Source organism: Gossypium arboreum, chromosome 11, assembly GCF_025698485.1.
Source record: "Gossypium arboreum isolate Shixiya-1 chromosome 11, ASM2569848v2, whole genome shotgun sequence".
NCBI lineage: Eukaryota > Viridiplantae > Streptophyta > Magnoliopsida > Malvales > Malvaceae > Gossypium > Gossypium arboreum.
In genome coordinates, this window is record NC_069080.1 from 110,466,114 (window position 1) to 110,490,781 (window position 24,668).

At 35.1% G+C, this 24,668-nt stretch overlaps 1 protein-coding gene and 1 pseudogene across 1 annotated transcript; one reads left to right on the plus strand and one right to left on the minus strand.

Annotated features, from left to right (window-relative positions):
- Positions 1 to 915: 915 nt before the first annotated feature.
- On the minus strand, positions 916 to 10,978 carry LOC128283936 (protein argonaute 4-like; annotated as a pseudogene).
- Positions 10,979 to 22,164: 11,186 nt separating this feature from the next.
- Positions 22,165 to 23,466, plus strand: LOC108466126 (uncharacterized). The gene has a single exon (XM_017766487.1). It carries the CDS (start codon positions 22,165 to 22,167, stop codon positions 23,464 to 23,466), a length of 1,302 nt encoding a protein of 433 aa, XP_017621976.1.
- The last annotated feature ends 1,202 nt before the right edge of the window (positions 23,467 to 24,668 follow it).

Genomic DNA, 24,668 nt, shown 5'->3' on the forward strand with positions numbered 1-24,668 from the left:
AAAAATTTTTCTTCTTTCTGTTTTCTAGCTACGGCAATGAAGGAACAAGGATGAACCAACTTTGGTTTCTCCTCCCACTAACACATATTTTAGTTCCCTTATTCTTTTATTCATCTTTAATTCATTTAATTCATTATCAATTTAATATTGCAAGAAAACATAACTTAGTGGAAATGATCTTGTCATGGCTGGCCACTCAAAGTATTTTGGGTAAATTGACATGCAAGTCCACATTTTTTTTTATTTGCATGCATTTGTAGGTCACCATAAATTTACCCATTATACTTCTCAAGTTTCACACTCAAGTCCTATTTGGAAAATTCACACCAAATGACTATATCAAAACATCAAAAAATTTCGCACATGATTTAAACACATATAATAGACATAGAAATGAGCATTTAGAATTTTTTTTTTCCGACTCGGTTTTGTGGTCCCGAAACCACTTCTGGACTAGGGTCAAAATAGGGCTGTCACACTTTCTCTAATGAAGAACTCTTTCTTTGACCGATTACCAAAGTAAAAATAATGTAATGGAATAGAAGGGAAAATCCCCCCACAATAATAACCTTACTTATAAAGCTCATAGCTCTCACAATAACTTATACATGGCTGACATGCAAAGCTAACTCACCACCTTAATGTGACAAACATAGTAATTTCTAGGAAAATTCTACCATAATTATTCGTTGCACTTTAGTTAATTTACAACTAGATCTTAACAAAAACCCAAATAAAATTGTATAGAAAACACATGCTCAAATAAAAAACTATCAAGTCCACAACTCAACAATCTGCCATTGGCATTCCCAGAAAATATGGGGAAATTTTTTACTCGCACACCCCAGAAAGTTCCATAAGAAAACAAAAAAATACAAAATCCATAAAAAATAAAAGGCGAAGAAAAACCTACCTTTAATGTCGAATGACATCTTCAATTTCTAGTTTCTTTTCAACCACTTTCAGTCCTCCAATATCACATTTCTTTCCAATTTGATAAAAGATAAGTTCAACCATGTTGTTGATAGATTTCGATAGGGGCACTTGAGAGCTGCTTGACATCTTGAAATGGCTCCCCAATCTCGCTTTGTCTTTTAAACTTTCTTCCATTTCTTCTAGCACTGACTTTTCCTCCAGCGATCTGCCTTTTAGAAGTCGAATCATCATTGCCCAACACCTTCGCTCGGTCATCGTCCACTAACTCAAACAGATTTGGGTGATTGTTTTCCTTAAAAACAGTTGTTGACTACTTTGCTGGGTCAAGTACACCTTTTTCAATGTCACTGTAACCTCCAATGGAGCCTCAAAAGTTGAATTAAAGTGACTAATTGTCACAGAGCTATTACCTTCAAAAGGATGATCTCTAGTGCATTGCTAAACTCACCTGGGTTTTTTCTAGAAACTACATAAACGAAAGAAGTGGACGCATCTTAGGTTCATGATCCTTCATTTTCCTTCTTCCATGATCAAAACCCTTGGCTTGTAAAAGTATTTCAATGACACCCAAATGATGCGGCATTCTTTGTTGGTGAAAACTCGAGCCAATCTGGGAATAACTTGTACTAAGATGGGAGAAATTAGCGTCCATTCTTGTCAATATACTGAGGAGATGTTGGTGCCTCACTTCGAGGAATCAATTTATATGGCCCAAACTTAATGTAAGCTTGATGGAATTCATCCTGTTGATTTGGAGGGTAATCCCAAATAGAATTTCCAAGTCCTGGATCATGCTCTAAAGAAAAAGCATAAAACTCATTTTTTTCGACTCTCGACACCTTACGATGATGTTCAAGAACTTGAGAAGACCTGATATCTTGTTTAGGAGTTTGTAAAGACTTAATATCTCGTTCAAGATCTTGGGATTGAGAAGACCAGATATCTCATTCAGGAGCTTGTGAAGACTCGTTATCGCATTCAGGAGCTTGGGATTAAAAAGACATGATATCTTGTTTAGGACCTTGAAAAGATCTGATATTTTATTTTTCTCCACTAATAATAGAAGGTTGAGGAACCGATTCATCATTATTGCTTTCTGACACCCTTTTCTTAAAAAATATTCGATCTTTTTGTTAACCATAATTTAATCGAAAAACTTAAAAACTGTAATAATATATTAAACAACTACACATTAGGAAAAGGAAAAATAATAATAAGTCAAATAAATAAAGAACATAATTTATGCAAAAACATAAGGAGTGAGAGAAAGATAATTTGTATTTTTTTTACTCTATGTTCTCAGTTTAGGCATCAAACTTCTTTCTTTTTTCGCTCGGCAGTGTCGACACCTTACCAGAGTAAGATAATTCCTTAGCAAGAAAAACAAATCAAAATACAAGAAAGTCACTAACCTAATATGTATGGGTATAGGCCAAATCAATTAATTCTTGAATTTGGATTTAAAGTCCATATGGAGCATCTAAATTTAGTTTTTCAAGACCCATCAAGTATTAATATTTGATTCTTATTAAAGTTATGTAATTAAAAACTGAAAAATACTTTATTAATATAAAGTATAACCTTATGGCTTAATGGGGCGAATTATATGAGATACAATTTGGCCAAGGGGGCGAATTTTATACAATGTGGATATCAAATCTAAAATACATGATAATTTATATATAAAATTAAAAAAAATCTAAAAATTTCAAAGGGGAATTGCCCGTTGGATCCGTCCTTGCTATGAAATAAATTTGGACTCAATTATGTCAATTTCTATTTTGTTTATATAGTTCCTATTAGCCATATTCGCAGTAATTTGAGGAAAAATACTAGCATTTTATGTGATTCAGAAACATATGATTCCTTATTCTTCATGATAGCAATGTTTCTTGTGAGAGATTGTCACGGTAAATACAACTTCATTAATAATATATACTTCTTTCCTAGGCATTTGAACTACGTTCAAAATCTAGAGCCGTCATTGTTGGGAGAGCTTTATTTGAATACCACCTTCAGCCCGAATAAGAATAGATTCAGACCGTAAAGCAAATGAGGACATTTGTAGTTATATACCAAAAAAATGAATAATATATTCTAGAATATGACACACTTAGGATGTAGGCGAAAAAAAGAATTATATAACAAATATATTTGTAAAAATTTGATATAAATAACAAATAAATTTTTGGTTGAATTGGTGAAGTATAAAGGTTAAAAAGCCATAAATGCTTGAGTCTAAATCCTATTATCTGTGTATTTTTTATATGAAAGATATAAAATGACAAAAAGACCATCGAAATACTTCAATTTAATTTGAAAATGTAAAGATATTTTGTATCATATGGAGTTGACTTATGACACCAATTGAGTCAAATACTTATAGTTTAAATATGCCAATGGTCTTATACCCTTTCAAAATTTAAAATTTAGTCCCTATACTTTAATTTTGAACATTGAGTCCTTATACTTTTTTTTTAGATAAAAAATCTTGATCCCTCCATCTAATTTTGTGGTTAAAGTTATTTGTGTTAAAGTAAAATAATTTCTTTAGCCTTCAACAATTAGTACTTTTGTCAATTTGGTCCTCACCTTTCAAAAGCACATAAAGCAAATTTGAAAAATTATTTTTTTCCAGATTTTAAATAAAAACATAAAAAATAATAAAAACCTATGAAAAATAATAAAAAATAATTAAAATTTAAAACAATAAAAATAATTTTAAATATTTAAAAAAATTCCAAAATTAATTGTTATCTAAATAAAACCGGTTGGACAGGGAATCGGTTGGGGTATCAATCCAGTGAGAGTTAAAAAACTGGTTGACCTGCGAACTGGTACGAACTTGTTGAACTGTGCTAAAAAATTTGGTTAATGGATAATTAAACCTATTTTAAACTGGTTTGACCAATTGGTTCCTAGAATGACCTATCCGATCGGTTCAAAGTAAAAAAATTATAAAAATCGATTCAACTTGTTTTTTAATCGGTTCAACTAATCCATACTGGTTCACGGGTCATCCAGTTTTTAAAAATTTTAAACTATTTTTGCCCTCAACATTTATAGTTTTTTCAATTTGGTCCTTATCATTTTTAAAAGTATATAATTTTTAAAAATATTTTTTTACTTTTTTCATATTTAAAAATTTTAACAAATTATAATTTTAAAAAAATAAAAATATGAAAAAAAACTGCTTTAAAATTTAATTTTTTTAAATATAAAAATTTAATGTCATCTAAATTGGGCCAAATTGGTTGGATCAAGAACCGACTGAGATGTTGGTATGATGAGAGGTAAAAAATTAGCTAACCCATGAACCAATACAAACTTGTTGAATTGAGCTAAAAAATCAGTTGAACGGACTTTTATAATATTTGTAATATTTTATTTTCTTTGAATTGGTAGGATTGGTTGTTTTAGGAACCAATTGGTTAGACCAATTCAAAATATGTTCAACTGTTGGTTAAATCAATCCATACCATTTCATGAGTCAACTGGTTCTTTACTTCTCATCGGATTGAATCCCATTCCTAATCTAATTGGTCCAATTTAGATAACAATGAATTTTTGCAATTTTTTTATATTTTTATTTATTCTAAACAATTTTTATTATTTCAAAATTCTTTATTTTTTAAAAAATTTAAATTTTTATTTTTTATTTAAAACTTGAAAAACATTAATTTTAATATTTTTCAAAAAAATTAATGTGCTTTTAAATGTTAATGACCAAATTGACAAAAAATGTAAATGTTGAGGGATAAAAAGTTATTTTACCTTTAACATTGTTAACTTTGATGACAAAATTAGACGAATAGATCAATTTTTTTTAAATAGAAGGACTCAATGTCTTAAAATTAAAGTATAGAAAGTAAATTTTAAATTTTGAATGACTATAGTAACCTTTGGCATATTTAAACTAATACTTATTATATAGTATACATCTTATATATCTATTAAAATAGTAGCTTTTAAAGATTTTTTTTCCCCAAGTAATTTAGCATTTTTAGGTTAAAATACGTTCCAAGTCCTTGAACTTTTCATGCATTTTGAATTCAGTCCTTCTACTTTTATTGCAAGAAATTTAGTCCCTCTACTTTTTGGATTTAAAAATTAACACTGATAAAATTATCTTATTAAATTGATGTTCATTACGACATAGTTTTTTTTTTTACATGGATACTAAGTGGGCATCTGTTTATTTCAAAACATCACACCAACAAATTTAAAAGAATAGTTTTAATGGTGTTAAGAATTGAACTTAAATTTTGACATTTGAAAAGTAGAGGGATTAAATTCCCAAAAATAATAGTAAAGGGACTACATTTCAAAGTTGCAAAGAATACAGAGACATGGAACATATTTTAACCTTTTTTAAGTATGTGATACATTCAAAGACACGAATACCTCTATCTAGATCTTCCATTAGATAGAATATCCTCTCGGTCTCATCTATCTAAATCTTCCACTAAAGGCGTCAATTCTAACGTAGAAAGCACTTTGATACAAATTAATAAACAATTAATCAATAGCATGAATATCAACTTAGATTAGCAATTAATATCACAACCAACCATCAAGCAAATTCAATCTTAATTTCCAAACAAGCATTGTCGAAACCATTTTTTAAAGGGGGTGTTTGAAAAACGGGGATCGACTTTTGAAAAATGAAAACGGGAGTCGCCACCAATCTTTTTAGGTGTGATTGGATCACCTTATAAAATGTTTTGTTTTAAAACATTAATTTTGGTCTACAAAATTATGAGAAAAATAGGTTCGGGAGTCGGTTATGTACGAGGAAGGATTAGCACCCTCGTAAAGCCCAAAATTGGCACCAAATTGAATAATTTTTTGTCTTAATGTCAGAAAATTTGAAAAGATTTTAAAACTTGAACAATTTAAAGTTGAAACTTGAGATTCCTTTGTTCTGAAAGTATACAAACATCACATCCAACATGTTAGGACACGATGTTTTAAATCCTCATAACTAAAATTATCTCATGATTTTGAAAATTTATTAAAAGGATATTTGGTTATTTAGTCAAACAAAAAAAAATCGCAACCCAGCATGTTAGGGCACTATTTTCTGAATTTCTAAACACCAAACATTGCCTTATTTAAGAAAAAACTTTTTCAATTAAATGAAATATTTTTTAAAACAATGAATAATATAGAATTTAATAAAAAATAATTTGATATAAATACTAAAATTATTAAAAATAAAATATAAAAGAGAATTAAAAAAATTAAGGAGATAGGGATTAAATAAAAGGTTGAAAACGAAGATGAACAAAGAATAAATAAGAACAAACCGTAGAAAATAAGAACGCAAGAGGAGAGAAATTTGAGTGAATGCTCTCAAGAATTCTTATTGCTTCCTAAAACTCAAGTGAAGTCAAGTTGTTTTACAATGAGGGGAGAGGCCTCTATTTATAGTTGAGCCTCCCCAAATCCAACGGTACAGATCAATTACATCAACGGTTAAGATTAAAGGATATCTACAAATTAAATCTCCAAGATTACAAAATCATATCTTCTAAGATTGTATATCATATCTAAGATTGCAATCATATCTAAGATTGTATCATATCTAAGATTGCAATCATATATAAGATTGTATCATATCTAAGATTGCAATCATATCTAAGATTGTATCATATCTAAGATTCCATATCACATCTAAGATTGCATATCATTGAAGATTATATTTCCATATGAGTCAAACTTGTAGATGGGCCTTAAATCTTTTCAAGTAATGGGCCATTCCGATCGGGCCAAATTATATTTGTAATTTTGGACTGAACTTGGACTTCGTTTTTTTTTGGGGAGGTTATTATTTTTGGACTTATTTCTGGGCCCGGGCAAAATTGAGTGTCTACAGCTGCCCCTCTTTGCTTATTGCTGTGTAACAGGAATGGAGCAAAGACTATAAAAATACCAATTTTGCCCGGTCTTGCCGAGTCTTGAGTTCTTGATCTTCTTTAAATGGCCTCTTGACGGCTTCAACTGCTTCTTGCAAACTCATGATTCTCATGTTGATAACTTCGATCTGCTCTCCATCGAACACAGAGACGCCAAATCTGCTTCTTCAATTTGTTCCCTGACAATACAGAGATGCCAAATCATCTTAGATTTGCTTCAGCGTAAACACGTGAAAGCCAAATCAGCTATGTCTTCGATTTACTCCTTGTAAGCACAAGGATACCAAACCATCTTGGACTGCTTCAGTCTAATCATCTGAAGGTTAGATCTGCTATATGTCTGTCCTCCGTCGAATATGGAGACGCCAAACTTCGATTTGTTCTCTGACAATACAGAGATGCCAAATCATCTTAGACTTGTTTCAACATAAACACGTGAAAGCCAAATCAGCTATGTCTTCGATTTGTTCCTTGTAAGCACAAGGATGCCAAACCATCTTGGATCTTGCTTCAGTATAAACATCCAAGGCCGATCGCTATGTGTCCGCCTCCGTCGAATATGGAGACGCCAAACTTCGATTTGTTCTCTGACAATACAGAGATGCCAAATCATCTTAGACTGGCTTCAACGTAAACACGTGAAAGCCAAATCAGCTATGTCTTCGATTTGTTCCTTGTAAGCACAAGGATGCCAAACCATCTTGGATCTTGCTTCAATATAAACATCTGAAGGCCAGATCTGCTATGTGTCTGCCCTCCGTCGAATATGGAGACGCCAAACTTCGATTTGTTCTCTGACAATACAGAGATGCCAAATCATCTTAGATTTGCTTCATCGTAAGCATGTGAAAGCCAAATCAGCTATGTCTTCGATTTGTTCCTTGTAAGCACAAGGATGCCAAACCATCTTGGATCTTGCTTCAGTATAAACATCCAAGGCGGATCGCTATGTGTCCGCCTCCGTCGAATATGGAGACGCCAAACTTCGATTTGTTCTCGACAATACAGAGATGCCAAATCATCTTAGACCGCTTCAACGTAAACACGTGAAAGCCAAATCAGCTATGTCTTCGATTTGTTCCTTGTAAGCACAAGGATGCCAAACCATCTTGGATCTTGCTTCAATATAAACATCTGAAGGCCAGATCTGCTATGTGTCGGCCCTCCGTCGAATATGGAGACGCCAAACTTCGATTTGTTCTCGACAATACGAGATGCCAAATCATCTTAGATTTGCTTCATCGTAAGCATGTGAAAGCCAAATCAGCTATGTCTTCGATTTGTTCCTTGTAAGCACAAGGATGCCAAACCATCTTGGATCTTGCTTCAGTATAAACATCTGAAGGCCAGATTTGCTATGCTTTAACCTGTTACCCTACGGCTTAAGGGGTTAAGGCGCATCTTCGATCTGCTCCACTACTGCTTAGGGAGATAAGATCCACAATTTTGACCTGTTACCTTACTGCTTAGGGGATTAAGGCGAGTGGTCATTGATCTGTTCCACTACTGCTTAGGGAGATAAGATCTGTAATTTTAGCCTGTTACCCTACTGCTTAGGGGCTTACGGCGAGTCTTTGATCTGCTCCACTACTGCTTAGGGAGATAAGATCTGCAAATTTAACCTATTACCCTACTGCTTAGGGGATTAAGGCGCTGAATTTTGTAATTTTCAATCAATCTTGCTACATTGTCCGCTGGGGAATCCACTTGTAGAATTGATTTCCTGGAATTTATGCTTATGCCAAATAATTAAGATGTCATGATCGAAATGAGTCAAATGCTCCTAATTAGACATATTATGATGCAAAATGTTTATGAAAAAAACTCTTATTTTGGATGTCATCACTCATTCATCTATCGAGCTTCCCACCTCATTCTTCTCGACATATCAATCATACTCTGCTCGTATGCCTCGAATCTTCTCCATCAATTTGGTCTACCGTACCATTCCCCGAATGTTACGACCCACTGAAGATGTTTATAAAATGATCCTTTCTTAAGATCAATATTGCTTAAAACGTCCAACCACCTTTTGGACTGAAGAAGAAAATCTCTCAAGTATCTCCAACCCATACATATGGGAATTCCTTAAACAATTGTCTTGTTTCAGTTTCTTGTATTATTTAGAAATTTCCAAAGTAACATGCAAAACTTCGTTTGTGAAGATATTTTAGTTCATCTATCATTATTTCAATGTAACATACTTTATGAATAATGGGAGACAAATAAATTGATCTTGAGGATAATTAGATTTGGACAAATTATTGGAAACAATGCAAAAAGATTAACCTGAGAACATATCTTTGCGAAGAAAAAGAATCCAAAAATAGTAAATAGGACAGAAATCAGATGCCCCAGATATCGCTGCTTGAGCATCTATACACCAGCTCTATAAAGACTTTCTTGAGTTCAACATGTGTTTAAAAGATCCAAAGTAATTCATTGATGCCTCGATATGTAACATACTTCACTTCTCGTCGAATCCGGTATAGCAAGGTCACTGCATGACTTTCCAAATTTGAGCTGCATTTTAAGGTTTTCAACTCGAAACCCCTTTGGTCTCAAGGCGCCCTTTGCGGGTTTTCACCTTGGCCTCTCCATTTTTTCTTTTTTCTTTTTATTTTTTTCTCTTTTTCTTTTATTTTTTTTCCTTTTTTTTAAATAGAAGTCCCAAAGTGCCCTTTGCGGGTTTTCACCTTGGCTTCCCTTCTCTTTCAGACAAAGTACTCATTGACCGAGTCCGAATTCACTGGATCAGATAAATTCTTCCTATCCATTTCTTGTCAAAATCAGTGCACCTCTAGAGAAAGCCCTCTTCGCAACATATGACCATTCCCAATTCGATATCCTTTTGCATGAGAAGGATCTCTTTCAGCATAAGATTTCCTTTATGAAATTCTTTTGGACGAACCTTCTTTGTCATAAGTCTATGTCATCCATTCTTGGTACATTTGCTTAGGATGAATACTTTCAAGTTAACTTTACTAGAGGTATTCAATTCTTGACTCCATCAAAGCTTGGAGGAAAAATCTTGATTCATAAACCCATGAAAGGGATTGCCCCAGCAACAGTCCTGGTTGTTGTTTGTCAAACCCTACAAAAAGATGGTTCAATGATTCTCAGCAGACAAGAATAAAGTTGCTGACTTTATCCTTCAGCCTGGAAAGCTGAGGTACAAAGATTACTCCCGAAGCATACATCCCACCATGACTCGATGATGTTTCTGAAGCATCCCTAATCTTCATAAATTACCCCCAACTGTGAAGCTGCCAAATGAGTGTAGCAAATAGGAGCCACAAAAAATATGGCTGTGGTGCTTCTTTGATACATATAGGATAGAGAATGAACAAACTCTTGCAGATCATCAGCCGAAAACCCAGCTTGGTCTAAGAGAACATGATAGTGGGTCTGCCTCGTGATTCCAATCATTCCAGCATGGGTACCAAGGTAAAAAGTCATTGTTCTTTGGATGGCATACTTTGTTGTCAATGACAGTACCATGTAGCACATTGTCAAGAGATCTCTGCTGAAAAAACTTGGTATGATGGTTTTTCGTACAATAATAATCACAATCTTTAGGGTTCCACTTCTCGTCAAGGAACTTACAATACTCAATAACTTGATCAAAACTTGATTGAATTGAGACTCGCTAACCCCATCCCTGAAAATAATGATTTGATCAGGTTTCTTCTTCCCTGAACTTATATAAAAGTCTAAGAGAGCTTCCTTTATGATACCGTCATCCACTTTGTCAGAAATTGGTTTTGAAGAAAGAATCTATCATTTTAAGCTTCAGAGACTGTGTACGGCCTGATGCCCCATAGCTGGAAATTAATGGCCACCGCCTGGAGCTAACCATCGTAGCTATTGACGGCACATCAGACAGCTTAGGAAAGCTAAACAATGCACCCATTCCAAGGATGATGGTTGGAACCTTTGAAACAACTGGAATTGAAGGTGTTTGCCCCAGCGTAAGCATAGAGAGTAGGCGGTAGTTTCTTATGCCAATTTTTACCAGTCTCAGTCATCTTCTGTAATTTGTTTTTTTTTCTTTTTCTTTTCTTTTGGCAACCTTTGTTGTACTGTGGTATGGCGCATTATCTTTGAAAAGACTACAAACTTTTGGCATTGTGCAGTTATATATAATCTTTTTTCTTTTTTTTTTTTGAGATGGATGACTTTTAACTTTGTAATATTGGCATATGAAGCTATCTCCCCTCCTAATGGAGCAGTTGACGTCCACAAAGATGAGTCATTGTCAGCTTGAAACTTTTGACGAGCTCGGGCCCATAACATACATGCCCCATAAGTCTTGACTCCTTTAAATTTGGCATTCATTGTACAACTGATGCGATCCCTTTTCATGGTGGACCAATAGTGCAACAAAACCTCATGTTTATTCAGGCAATTACAAATCCTCCTGCATGCGTTTTTGGACCACATTTTGAATTCCCATAATAGTCTCAACAAGGTCTTGTCTTGTCTCCTCAGCTAATTCCAATTTCACAATCTTTCCTTCCTCTAAGGCTATATTTCCTACCACCACTTCATGGGGTAAAAACCATTTTCAACAAATTCAGAAACAAGTCACAATTTCTGTCACCTTCAAAGTACTGAGATTCCTCTAAACACATATCCCGCTCAAAAGGAACTCTGAATCTGTAGCATCGTTGCTCGTGTCATTGATATCTAGGGATCTATGATAGGCACACAAAAGAATATGCAATGAATAAATGAATTCAAAAATGACTATTTACATGAAATGAAAATTTATAAAGAATGTCAAAGGTCAAAAGAATCAGAATGAAAGAATATTTACTCGGATGAATAATAAAAGTATGTTTTATTGAAAATAAAAATGTCTGAACATGAGCCCACTTCTCAAAAGAAATCTCATTACTCCTAGGCTTTAGAGCAACAAGAGTGTTCTGAATATTACTTCGTAAAATTCCTAAAGATTACAGGAAGTTCTTCTGCAGTCCAATTGTTTAAAGAAATTCCCGGTTCGTAAGGGTGAATGCCCTCAAGGTTTCTTTGTTCAGTCCCTTCCTCATGTATGACATTGATGGGATGATTTTTATTTCCAAACACCCCCTTCTCTGGGTAAGCTACCCTTCCTGACACAAAAGTCAAGGATATGTAAGGGAACGTCGTTAATTCCCATTCAACTTCTTTTTCACTCAGCCGTGACCCTCTTCTCTCTCTCTCTTTTTCTTTCTCTTTTTAATAACTTTAACTAATTAGGGTCTTTTTATGGATTTAAATGCATTTGATGTGATGTAATGCAAATGCATGAATGCAAAAGAAAAGGAGATGTTGATCTTGAATTCAATTCCATTAGAATAACTTTTCTAGAAAACAGATTTCTTTACATGAAAATAGATTACATATGCGATCTTGCCCTTCATAGTCCAAGTAAACACTGATCTTTTCTTCATGGTCGAATCCTGTAAATTCTCCAAAAGATGCTTTGCTAGCTCCTTGCTTCTTAATCTGAGCCTCGATCTCTTGCTCGCTTATCTTCATGATACTCATCAAAAAGTGTCGGCTCTTGGATAATCTTCATTGGCAATTAAATCAAGTCATATATTCCTTCGTGGACTTCCGGCTTTCTCTCATTATACTCTTAGATAACCTTTGTTAGCTTGAATCTCTGGCAATTACATCATGTATTCCTCCATGGACTACCAACTTTCTCTTGTCGTGTTTACTTGGACTATATTCAGAGGACCACACTATAATCTACTTTATCAAGAAATTTGTTTCCTTATGACAAACTATTCTATTTAGGAATCGAATTTCGAATCAACACCTTCTTTTCTTTGATGTAATGTAATGCAAATGCATGAATGCAAAAAGGTATTGATCTCGATTTAGTTTCATTTTAGAAAACGTTATTTAAGGAATAAAAGTCTTTTCATAAAACGGATTACAAATACGCTTTCGCTCGTAGGCCCAGAGTCTTAACCCTATCTAATAACAAAGCTAACTCTCAACCTCTATCTGAATTGTAGCTCATATTGGTGCTCAACATGCTTGCCCTTTCTACCAGTATCTGTAAATGATTAGCTATCTCTTGAATTTGAATTACGGCTTCACCTATGAAGTAAGCTCTACAGCCAAAGACACCTCCTCCAATGTCTGTGAAGTTGCTCTAATTACCTTGAAAGAAAGATTAGCGAACAAGTAGGCATTCCAGCTTCGCAGCATACTGCCTTAAAATGATATCAAACATCCTCAGTACTACTTGAGAGTCTTTAAATTTCTGCCTCCACAGAACATTTCAAATTGCTTGCATGGGTATCTTCGCAGCATAGCTAATCTCCACTTTAAAGGTCTTTAAACGATACGATCTTCTTTAATCTTTTTCTTTCATGTTCATTTGGGTTGTCTCGGTCATCAGGGCTTGCATTTCCATTATTTCTGATAAGTACAACATCCTAAAGTACCACAGTAAATTCCAGCTTGTAGTTTGGTAGCGGTCCTATAGTAAGTGAGCCTTTCTACCATCATAAGCAAAATTCTTTCCATCCAATTCAATTTTGTAGGTCTTAAACCCTTACATCCATGAGGTGACTATCTTCATCTGTAATGGTAGAAGTGTCCATCAGTACTCCCCATGCTCACCTTGAATTGTTCATCTATCTTCATGTCAAGCAAATACTGCAATTCCCCATAACTGTTGTAGAACAACTGATTGGCTTCGTTACTCCATTAATCCCATATTTCCTTTAACTCTTGGAGGTTATTTTGCATCACACTAATGAAAGTGTAGTCCCATAATTCTGATGTGTATCCTTCGATGACACTATTTCCTTTTTCTATCTGGGTTTTCTCTGACCAAGTACAAACGAAAGAGTTGTCCTCCACTTTGTTAAGATATTTGTTCCCCATTACAAAACTTTCTAACTCAGAAATCGAACCTTGAATCAACACCTTTTAATGATAAATGACATGCAATGATAGCAAAATAAGAAAAACAAGTCAGTGTCACATATATAAAAAATAATAATAAATAAGAACTTATAAAGGTAGGCACTAAAGGTCATCATCATACTACCTGGGGCAAGCACTTAAATTTCACTATATGTAGGTCGGTTCTAAAGCAAGGGTACTTGAACCAGCAGATCCTCGATCCTCACCAATTATAGGCTCATATGGACCAAGTTCGGTTCAGGGGGACACATTTCCCTATGACCATGCGGAGATGAAAATCTCACGAAGACATAGGTACGGATGTATCCCGGAAGCAATCCACTAACCCATGCAGAGGTAAAAACCTCACGAAAGCATAGCTTCTCACTCCCACTTAAGGGTGTGACCACAACGGTCATGCAAATGCAATGTGTGCATAAACAATAACAAACATATGCAACTAACACATGTAAAAATGACATATTTTAAAAATTTTCCAAATTTCCGACATTAAGACAGAAAATAATCAATTTTCGGCTTGACTCTCTTATAGGTCCCCAGTGGAGTCGCCAAGCTGTCGAAACCATTTTTTAAAGGGGGCGTTTGAAAAACGGGGATCGACTTTTGAAAAACGAAAGCGAGAGTCGCCACCAATATTTTTAGGTGTGATTGGATCACCTTATAAAATATTTTGTTTTAAAACATTAATTTTGGTCTACGAAATTATAAGAAAAATAGGTTCGGGAGTCGGTTACGTACAAGGAAGGATTAGCACCCTCGTAACGCCCAAAATTGGTACCAAATTGAATAATTTTTTGTCTTAATGTCAGAAAATTTGAAAAGATTTCAAAACTTGAACAATTTAAAGTTGAAACTTGAATTTCCTTTGTTCCGAAAGTATACAAACATCACATCCAGCATGTTAGGACACGATGTTTTAAATCCTCGTAACTAAAATTATCTCATGATTTTGAAAATTTATTAAAAGGATATTTGGTTATTTAGTTAAACGAAAAAAAATCGCAACCCAGCATGTTAGGGAACTATTTTCTAAATTTTTAAACACCAAACATTGCCTTATTTAAGAAAAAACTTTTTCAATTAAATGAAATATATTTTTAAAACAATGAATAATATAAAATTTAATAAAAAATAAATTGATATAAATACTAAAATTATTAAAAATAAAATATAAAAGAGAATTAAAAAAAATTAAGGAGATAAGGATTAAATAAAAAGGTTGAAAACGGAGATGAACAAAGAATAAATAAGAACAAACCGTAGAAAATAAGAACGCAAGAGGGAGAGAAATTTGAGTGAATGCTCTCAAGAATTCTTATTGCTTCCCAAAACTCAAGTGAAGTCAAGTTGTTTTACAATGAGGGGAGAGGCCTCTATTTATAGTTGAGCCTCCCCAAATCTAACGGTACAGATCAATTACATCAACAGTTAAGATTAAATGATATTTACAAATTAAATCTCCAAGATTACAAAATCATATCTTCTAAGATTGTATATCATATCTAAGATTGCAATCATATCTAAGATTGTATCATATCTAAGTTGCAATCATATATAAGATTGTATCATATCTAAGATTGCAATCATATCTAAGATTGTATCATATCTAAGATTCCATATCACATCTAAGATTGCATATCATTGAAGATTATATTTCCAAATGAGTCAAACTTGTAGATGGGCCTTAAATCTTTTCAAGTAATGGGCCATTCCGATCGGGCCAAATTATATTTGTAATTCTGGATGAGCTTGGACTTCGATTTTTTTTTGGGGGGGGTTTATTATTTTTGGACTTATTTCTGGGCCCGGGCAAAATTGAGTGTCTACAAGGATTTTAACAAGCAACTTGTAATAGCCCAAATTTGCCCAGGCCCAATAAAAACAATAAACCAAAATACACAAAAAAAAACCAAAATAATTAAATGTTCAGTCCATTTACAAAGCCCACTGTTAATCCGACAGCCTAAACTACCCAGCAGCCCATTACACCCTCAACCCAAAGATACACGGGGCCGAAAAGGCCCAAATCAGTTAGCAGGTTAGGAAACCCTAGGGTTTACAGAAGCTTCGTGCCGCAAGCACTCCAATCGTCACGCCCCTTCGTCTTGCGCCGTTCCAGTGACCCTTCATCGACGCTTCCATCGGTGCCGTGACTCCAGCTCCATATCGCACCGTAATCGGCGCACGAATCAACACCAGCGCACTCACCACCGTGATATCCTCGCGTGTTTTTGTTTAAAGGGCTAATTGCCCAATTGATCCTTCCGCATTTTTAATATTTATAATTTCATTTTATTTTTATTATAATTTGGCCCTAACCTTTTATTTTTGTTTCAATTTAGTCCTAATGGCCATTATAAAACTTATTTTGGGAACGACGTCGTTTTTGGGATTAAGGCTAATTGCCCAGTGAGTCCCTTATTTTAACGCGTGTTTCAATTAGGTCCAAATATTTTATTATTTTAAAATTAACCCTAGAGTTTTATTTTTATTTAATTTTAATCCTTTTAAATTTTTATATATAATTTATTTATTTTAAATATTTTATATATTATTTATTTTACTATAAACATTATTTATATATGTAAAAATTATTATATATATTATTTTTATTTATGTATTATTTATTATATTATTTATATTTTATTATATATTTTATTTATATTTTATAATATATTATATCATTTTATTATATATATTATTCATTATATTATTTTTATTTTATTATATATTATATTATATTATTTTATTATATATTATTTATTATTATGTATAATTTTAAAAACTTGTAAATTATTATTAAATAATACATTTATCATTAATATTTAGTATGTAATATTCTAAAATTTACTATAAAATCTTGTTCCTATTTAACATATTATTATTTTTATAAATATATATTAAGTTATTATATCATATAGTATATTTTTATATATATTAACCATTTTTTTAAAAAATTCTCCTTTATTATTTATATATTGTTTTAAATATTTTTTTAATATCTCATTTATTTTTAATCGTATTTAGTTTTTATCTTTATTTTTTTGACTTATTTTTATATGTTCATAATTTGTTTATTTATTTTTGTATCATTTTTGTATTTATTTAGTATTGTTTTAGTATGTTAATTTTATCTCATAAATTATTTATTATTTTTATGTTATTTATTGTTTTTATATATTTGCATAAAATTGATTATCTATGTTGATATTTTAAGTTATATTTGCATGAAATATTATTGTATATATATTATGTAATTTATATTGTTATATTCATTGTTTTCTATGTTGTATTTTGCATGAAATGTTAATGTATGTATATTTATGTTATTTATGATTATATCTGCATGAAATGTTAATGTATATTATGTAATTTATGTCGTTATTTATCATTTTCTATATTATATTTGCATGAAATGTTAAAGTATGTATCATGTATTTTATATTATTTAGTATTGATATCTTGTAATATGTTAAATGCATCATTGTTTTAAAAAAAATTTATTTCATTTAATCCAAAAGAATTTTAAAAATGAGGCAATGTTTTTTTTGTATTTAGGAATTCGGGAAGTAGTGCCCTAACATGTTGGGTTGCGATTTCCCGTTTGACTAAATGTCTAAAGTATCCTTCTAAATAGATTTTGTAAATCACGAGATGATTTCAGTTACGAAAGTTTAAGAATATAGTGTCCAATCATGCTGGATGTGATGTTTGTACTTTTTGGAGCGAAGGAATCTTGATTTTCAACTCAAATTATTCCAATTTTAAAAAGGGGTCCTATTTTTAAATTCTTTCAAACTTTTGAAATTAAGACAGAAAAATATTCAATTTGGTACCAATTTTGGGCATTGCGAGGGTGCTAATCCTTCCTCGCACGTAACTGACTCCCGAACCTATTTTCTCACATTTTCCTAGACCAAAATGTTTTATAAGGTGATCCAATCACACCTAAAAAGGTTAGTGGCAACTCCCATTTTCAAAATCTCCCTTTAAAAATGTTTTTGACAGCTTGGCGACTCCGCTGGGGATAAATAAGAGAGTCAAGCCAAGAAATTGATTTTTTTTTGTCTTAATGTCGAAAGTTTGGAAAAATTTTAAAAAATATAGATCTTTTTACATGTGTTTGCTGCATATGTTTGTTATTTTGTTTTCGCCCACATTGCATTTGCATGATCACTGTGGTTGCACCCTTAAGTGGGAGTAAGAAGCTACGCTTCCGTGAGGTTTTCACCTCCGCATGGGATAGTGGATTGCTTCCGGGATACATCCGTACCTATGTCTTCGTGAGATTTTCATGTCCACATGGCCATAGGGAAATGTGTCCCGCTGAACCGAACTTGGTCCATATGAGCCTATAATGGGTGAGGATCGAGGAATCTACTGGTTCAGGTACCCTCACTTTAGAACTGAAACACATATAGTGAGCTTTAAGTGCTTACTCTAGGTAGTACAGTGATAGCCTTTAGTAAGCTACCCTTATAAGTACTTGTTTATTATACCTTTTATATATGACACTGACCTATTTTATTTTGTTATTCAACATTTAAAGGTGTCGATTCACGGTTCGATTTCTAGATTAGAAAGTTTTGTAATGAGGAACGAATATCTTGATAAAGTAGAGGACAACGCTTCTGTCTGTGCGTGGTCAGAGAAAACCCAGTTAGAGAAAGGAGATAGTGTCACCGAAGGGTATACGTCAAAGTTATGGGACTTCACTCGTATCAGCTCGACACATAATGAGTTTCAGGAGTTGAAGGACATTTGGGCCCAATGGGATGACGAAGCTAAGCAGCTGTTCTACTAGAATTATGGAGATCTTCCCTATTTGCTAGACATCAAGGTGGATAAGCATCTGTTTCGAGCTATGGTACAGTTTTGGAACCCTGCTTATAGTTGTTTTACATTTGGAGAGGTAGACTTAGTACCTACTTTGGAGGAGTATACGACCTTGCTTCGCTGTCCAAGAATTCAAGGTAACAAAGCTTATGTTAGGGCTGCTAATCTCCCAACTTTTGTGAAGAAATTAATGATGATCACAGGAATGAGTGAACAGTGGGCCGCAGCTCGAATCCAACAAAAGGGTGATGGTAAATGCATTCTATGGGCAAGTTTGAGGGATCTGATATTGGCACACCCAGATGTGAAGAAGAGCGTTGATGTCTTGGCCTTAAGTATTTAGGGTTTGGTGATTTTCCCCAAAGCTATGGGGCACATAGATGAGGCAGTTGCGAATTTATTTGATTGACTTGGTAAACAGAACACACTTGTGCCTGCAATCCTAACTGAGATGTTCAGATCCTTGAGTGCATGTCGAAGAGTCGGTGAATGTAGATTTATTGGATGCGCACAGTTGTTGTTAGTATGGTTCAACAGTCACTTTTGGAAGGTTGATAAGGTTCCTTGCCGAGTATTCTTTAAGGATTATTCTCCCTTAAAAGAAGCAGCAGCTACGCCGAGGAGGGACGACATTATAGAGGAAAGGTGGATGGAAATACTTCAGAATCTCCGAGAGGAAGATGTTATGTGGAAAACCCCTTGGATGGCTCCTAATGAAGTCTTTTATCGTTGCAAAAGCTTTGATTGGGTACCTCTTCCTGGAATTTGGGGAGTTGTTGGTTATGCACCATTACTCGTCCTAAGGCAATACAAAGCAGGGCAGTTTATACCGGCAACCAAGGGTTAGCTCAGAGTGATTTCTCATATAAGGGGGATCATTATAAGAAGAAGATGCGAGAGATTTCCGAGGCTTGGAAAAAGATTTGCTGTGTGAAGATTCGAACTAAAGGTCCGACGATAACCCTTGAGTACAAAGGGTGGTTTAGCAAGAGGATCAATGATTACATCCCTAGGCCGAGTTTGGGGGCTGCTCGATCAATCGAGGAGAATTTATGAGTGGTTCCATCAGAGTTAGAAGTCATAAAGCAAGAGTTCGAAAGAAAAAGTTTGGAGCTCGGGACAAAGATAGAGAAGCTGGAGGAAGAGAAGATGTATCTAAGCTTAGACGTCGACATTCAGAAAATTGAGGTCGAGAAAGTGAGGAAAGAAAAGAGGAAAATTGAGGAAGACCGAGATGACTTGAAGATGCAATACAAGAGGATACAACTATCAATTGAAAAGAGCTAGATTGGAGAAGTCTTCAGGGCAGTGGCAACAAGAGGTTCAAGAAGAAAGAGCCAAAGCCGAACATTGGGAGAAGAAGTTTCAAGAAATGTAGGCACAAAATCAGGCCCTAGAGAGAAGCTTGGCAGAAAGTCAGAAGGAGAATCAAGGATTAAAATCTAAAGTGACTGAACTCGGATGGTCCCTTCATTTTCACCGAAGTCGTAACTTTGCGGTCGAGTTAAAGACAAGTCTGAACAAGATCGAGGAAATGAAGCACAAGATTGAAGGGTCAGAAGCAGTATTGCAGACTGTAAACTCTAGATTGAGCAGCTTGAGGAAAGAGAAGGACATTGGAAGCGAGAGCTTCACCATTTTCAAGATCAAGTCAGAGATAGGGACTACCTCATAGGAGAAGCCATAGTCCAGATTCGAGAGGTTGTTGATCATTTACAAGACCTGGTGGCTCAAGCTAATGTATTGAGTGCAAAGTATGAGTCAGTGTCAGATAGAGGTAGAGAGTTAGCTTTGTTATTGGATAAGGTTAAAACTCTAGGCCTGAGGGCAAAAGCGTATTTGTAATCCGTTTTGTGTAAAGATTTTTGTTTCTTAAATAACGTTTTCTAAAAGAAACTGAATCAGAATAGATATCTTTTTGCATTCATGCATTTGCATCTCATCGCATCATATGCATTCAAATTTATAAAAAGACCTTAATTAGTGAAAATTACTAGAGAGAAAGAGAGAGAGTAAGAGGAAGAGAAAACCTAGAAGCAACACATCCTTACAGTACACGCACTAAGATAAAGAATATGGATCAAAGACTTGAGCAGATCCAAAGAGAAATGCAAGAGCAATTGCAGGAACAATTGGCAAAAATCCAACCGGAGATGAAGGATCAAATGTTGGAGGCCCAAAGGAATATGATGGCTGAAATGGCTCAGCTGCTGAAAGGGGCAACGGATAAAGGAAAGGCCCCTATGACTATCACTGAAGAGGATAATGAGGATCATCCTCCGGGTTTTACCCCACCCCATGTGCAAACTCAACCTGAGGCATATCCCTAAAGGTCGTCCATCACAATAAGGCCTCAACATGGGCAAGTCAATGCTGGAACACCCATGAACTTCCAAATTGGCTCGGGATCTAACCCGGGAGATAACCCTACCAATCCAGTCATCCCTGATTTAGATGTAGCTGAGAGGGAAGAGATGAGACTCGAATCATCAAGGCAATTAGAAGAACGTTGCAGATGGTTAGAGAAGAAATTTAAGGCATTGGAAAACGCTGATAATCATCAGGGAATTGATGCCAAGGACTTGAGTTTGGTCCCAGATTTGGTGCTTCCTCATAAGTTTAAGATGCCGGGATTTGAGAAGTACAATGGGACTACTTGCCTCGAGGCCCATATCACCATGTTCTGTAGGAGGATGACCAACTATGTAAACAATGATCAACTATTGATCCATTATTTCCAAGATAGTTTGGTTGGGGCAGCGATTAGGTGGTACAATCAATTGAGCCACGCTAGGATCGGTTCTTGGAGAGAGTTAGCGCAAGCCTTCATGCAGCAATATAATCATGTGACTGACATGACTCCTGATAAAATCACTCTGCAGAACATGGAAAAGAAGCTTAATGAGAGCTTTAGGCAATATGCACAGAGGTGGAGGGAGGTTGCCATGCAAGTTCAACCACCGCTCTTGGAGAAAGAATCAACCACTGCTCTTGGAGAAAGAATCAACCACCGCTCTTGGAGAAAGAAACTACCATGTTCATTAACACCTTGAAGGCCCCATTCATTACTCATATGATTGGAAGTACCACCAAGAGCTTTGCTGATATAGTTATGGCAGGGGAAATGATTGAGAACGCCATAAGGGGTGGTAAGGTAGAGGTGGAAACTGCTAAAAGATCGGCCCTAAGAAGGAAAGATAATGAGGTAAACAATACGAGTAGTTATATCTCAAAAGCGATTACGGTTAGTCAGCCTAGAGCAACTACAGTTGGGGAACAGGGTTCCCAAAAGCAGGGATCTGGTACGAGACAAAACTCTAACAAAGTTTCATTCAAGCCTATCCCAGTGATGTACCAGGAGCTTTATCAAAGTTTATTTGATGCGCATGCAATAGCTCCTTTTCATTTGAAACCACTGCAACCTCCATATCCTAAATGGTACGATGCAAACGCCAAATGTGAATACCATGTAGGGATATCGGGGCATTCGATCAAAAATTGAACTGGCTTTAAAAAAGTAGTGGAAAGACTTATCAAGATGGGGGTCGTAAAATTTGACGACACCCCTAGTACAGAGAACCCGTTGCCAAACCATGGTGATCATGGGGTAAACACAATTGGGGAAACTAGTATGAGAAGGATTAAAGAGGACATGGCCGAGGCAAGAATGCTGATGAAAGTAATCTGGGAAGAAATGATGAAAAGAGAGATAATAATCTCTGAAGAAGGAAATAAAAGAGCAAAGGACTACTACGAGTTCTATGCAGAAGAGAGACACGAGATCCAGGAATGTGACAAGTTTAAGGCTTTGGTACAAAGCCTCATGGATAATAAGGAGCTGGAATTTTATGAAGCTGGCTCATATGGGGGACACGTATGCGCATTAGAAGGTGAACTAAAGAATCAAAGAATCAACCGACCAAGGATCATTATTTCTCTACCAAGGAATAATGAAGTTGAGACACAAACAGCGCCGAAAGTTATTTATCACAAACCCTCTTCCTTTCCTTATAAGGATAACAAGAGGGTACCCTGGAATTATGACTACAATGTGACAATACCGGAGAGAGAAGATATAGCTAGTACTTCTAAGGAGGCTCAAGTTGAAGGTTCCTACACACGTAGTAGGAAGCGTTATGATGCAGGAGGCATCAGAGTTGAGCCCACGAAAGTGAAAGCCTTTGATATTGAGAAGGAGAATGGGGCTAAGGTACTTGTTAATGAGCCAGTGAAAGAAGAAGAGGCTAGAGAGTTTCTAAAATTCCTGAAACACAATGAGTACAACATGGTTGAACAATTGTGCAAACAACCAGCTCACATATCAGTGTTGGCTTTGCTTCTGAGTTCAGAGGTTCATCGTGAGGCATTAATGAATGTGCTCAACGAGACTTACGTTATTAATGATATATCCGTCAACAAGTTGGATCGATTGGTTAGTAACATAAGCGCTAACAACTTCATTTATTTCAATGATGATGAAATCCCACCTGGTGGCATGGGATCAGCTAAAGCTTTGCACATCACCACTCGCTGCAAAGGATATACATTGCCGAGTGTGCCTATTGATAATAGGTCAGCCTTAAATGTCCTGCCATTGTCCACATTGAATAGATTGCCCATAGACAGTTCTCACATGAAAACATGCCATAATGTAGTGAGAGCATTTCATGGCACGGAGAGAAAGGTCATGGGAAGAATTGATATCCTTTTGATGATCGGGCCAAACACGTATGAGGTAGATTTTCTAGTGATGGACATAAGCCCTCTTATAATTGCTTGTTGGGAAGGCCTTGGATACATTCAGCAGGAGCGGTGCGCTCATCTTTGCACCAGAAATTGAAGTTAGTAACAAACAGACGGCTGGTCACCATAAATACGGAAGAAGACATCATAGCAGCAGTTACCAGTAACGCACCCTATGTAGAAGTGAACGAGGAGGCCGTTGAGTGTTCTTTTCACTCCTTAGTATTCATTAATGCAACATTTATTTTAAAGGGGAATGAGGTGTCGGTGCCTAAGATATCCAGAACCACAAGAATGGGTTTGCAGATGACAATGGGGAAAGGAGCCTTGCTAGGAAAAGGATTGGGAAGATGTCTCCAAGGAGGGATTCAAGTTCTAGAACTAAAGGGGAAGAGAGATCATTTTGGCTTGGGTTTCAGGCCAGATCACAGGCAGAGGAGGAAGGAAATAAAGAAGCGTCAATAAATAAGAAGGGCACGTTTAAGTGGAAGAGAAGTAGAGTGGGAATCAATGACGTTCCCTCATATATCCCAAACCTTTATATCAGGAGGGATAATTTACCTTAAGAGAGGGTTGCTCGGAAAAGGAAGTCATTACATCAATGCTGTACATAATGAAGAGTCTGAACGAAGAAACCTTGAGGGTATTCACTCTTACAAACCGAGAAGCTCTTTAAACATTTGGACTGTAGAAGAACTTCCTATAGTTTTTAAAGATTTTTCAGAGTAATTTTCAGAACACTCTTGTTGCTCTACAAGTCTAGGAGTAATAAGATTTCATTTGTAAAATAAGCTCATGTTCGGATATTTGCGTTTCAATAAAACACAACTTTTGTTATCAATTCGAGTGAATATTCTTTTGACCTTTTTAAATCCTTTCAAATTTTTTTTTCATTTCATTCATAACACATAAATAAACATTCTTAAATTCATTCATTCTTTGTACATTATTTCATACCCCGCAGTTCCCTAGATATCAATGACATGAGCATTGATACTACAAATCCTGAATTCTCTTTTGAGCAAGACATGTGTTTAGAAGAACCTTAAGATTTTAAAGATGAAAGGGATTGTGATGTGTCTCCAAATCTGTTGAGAATGGTGAAACAAGAGGAGAAACAAATCCTACCCTATGAGAAAGAGGCAATAGAGAATGTAGCCTTGGAGAAAGGAAAAGAGGTGAAAATTGGGACATACATTGCTAAGGAAACGAGACAAGGTCTTGTTGAGCTGCTACGTGTATTCAAAGATATCTTTGTATGGTCATATCAGGATATGCTGGGGTTGAATACTGATATCG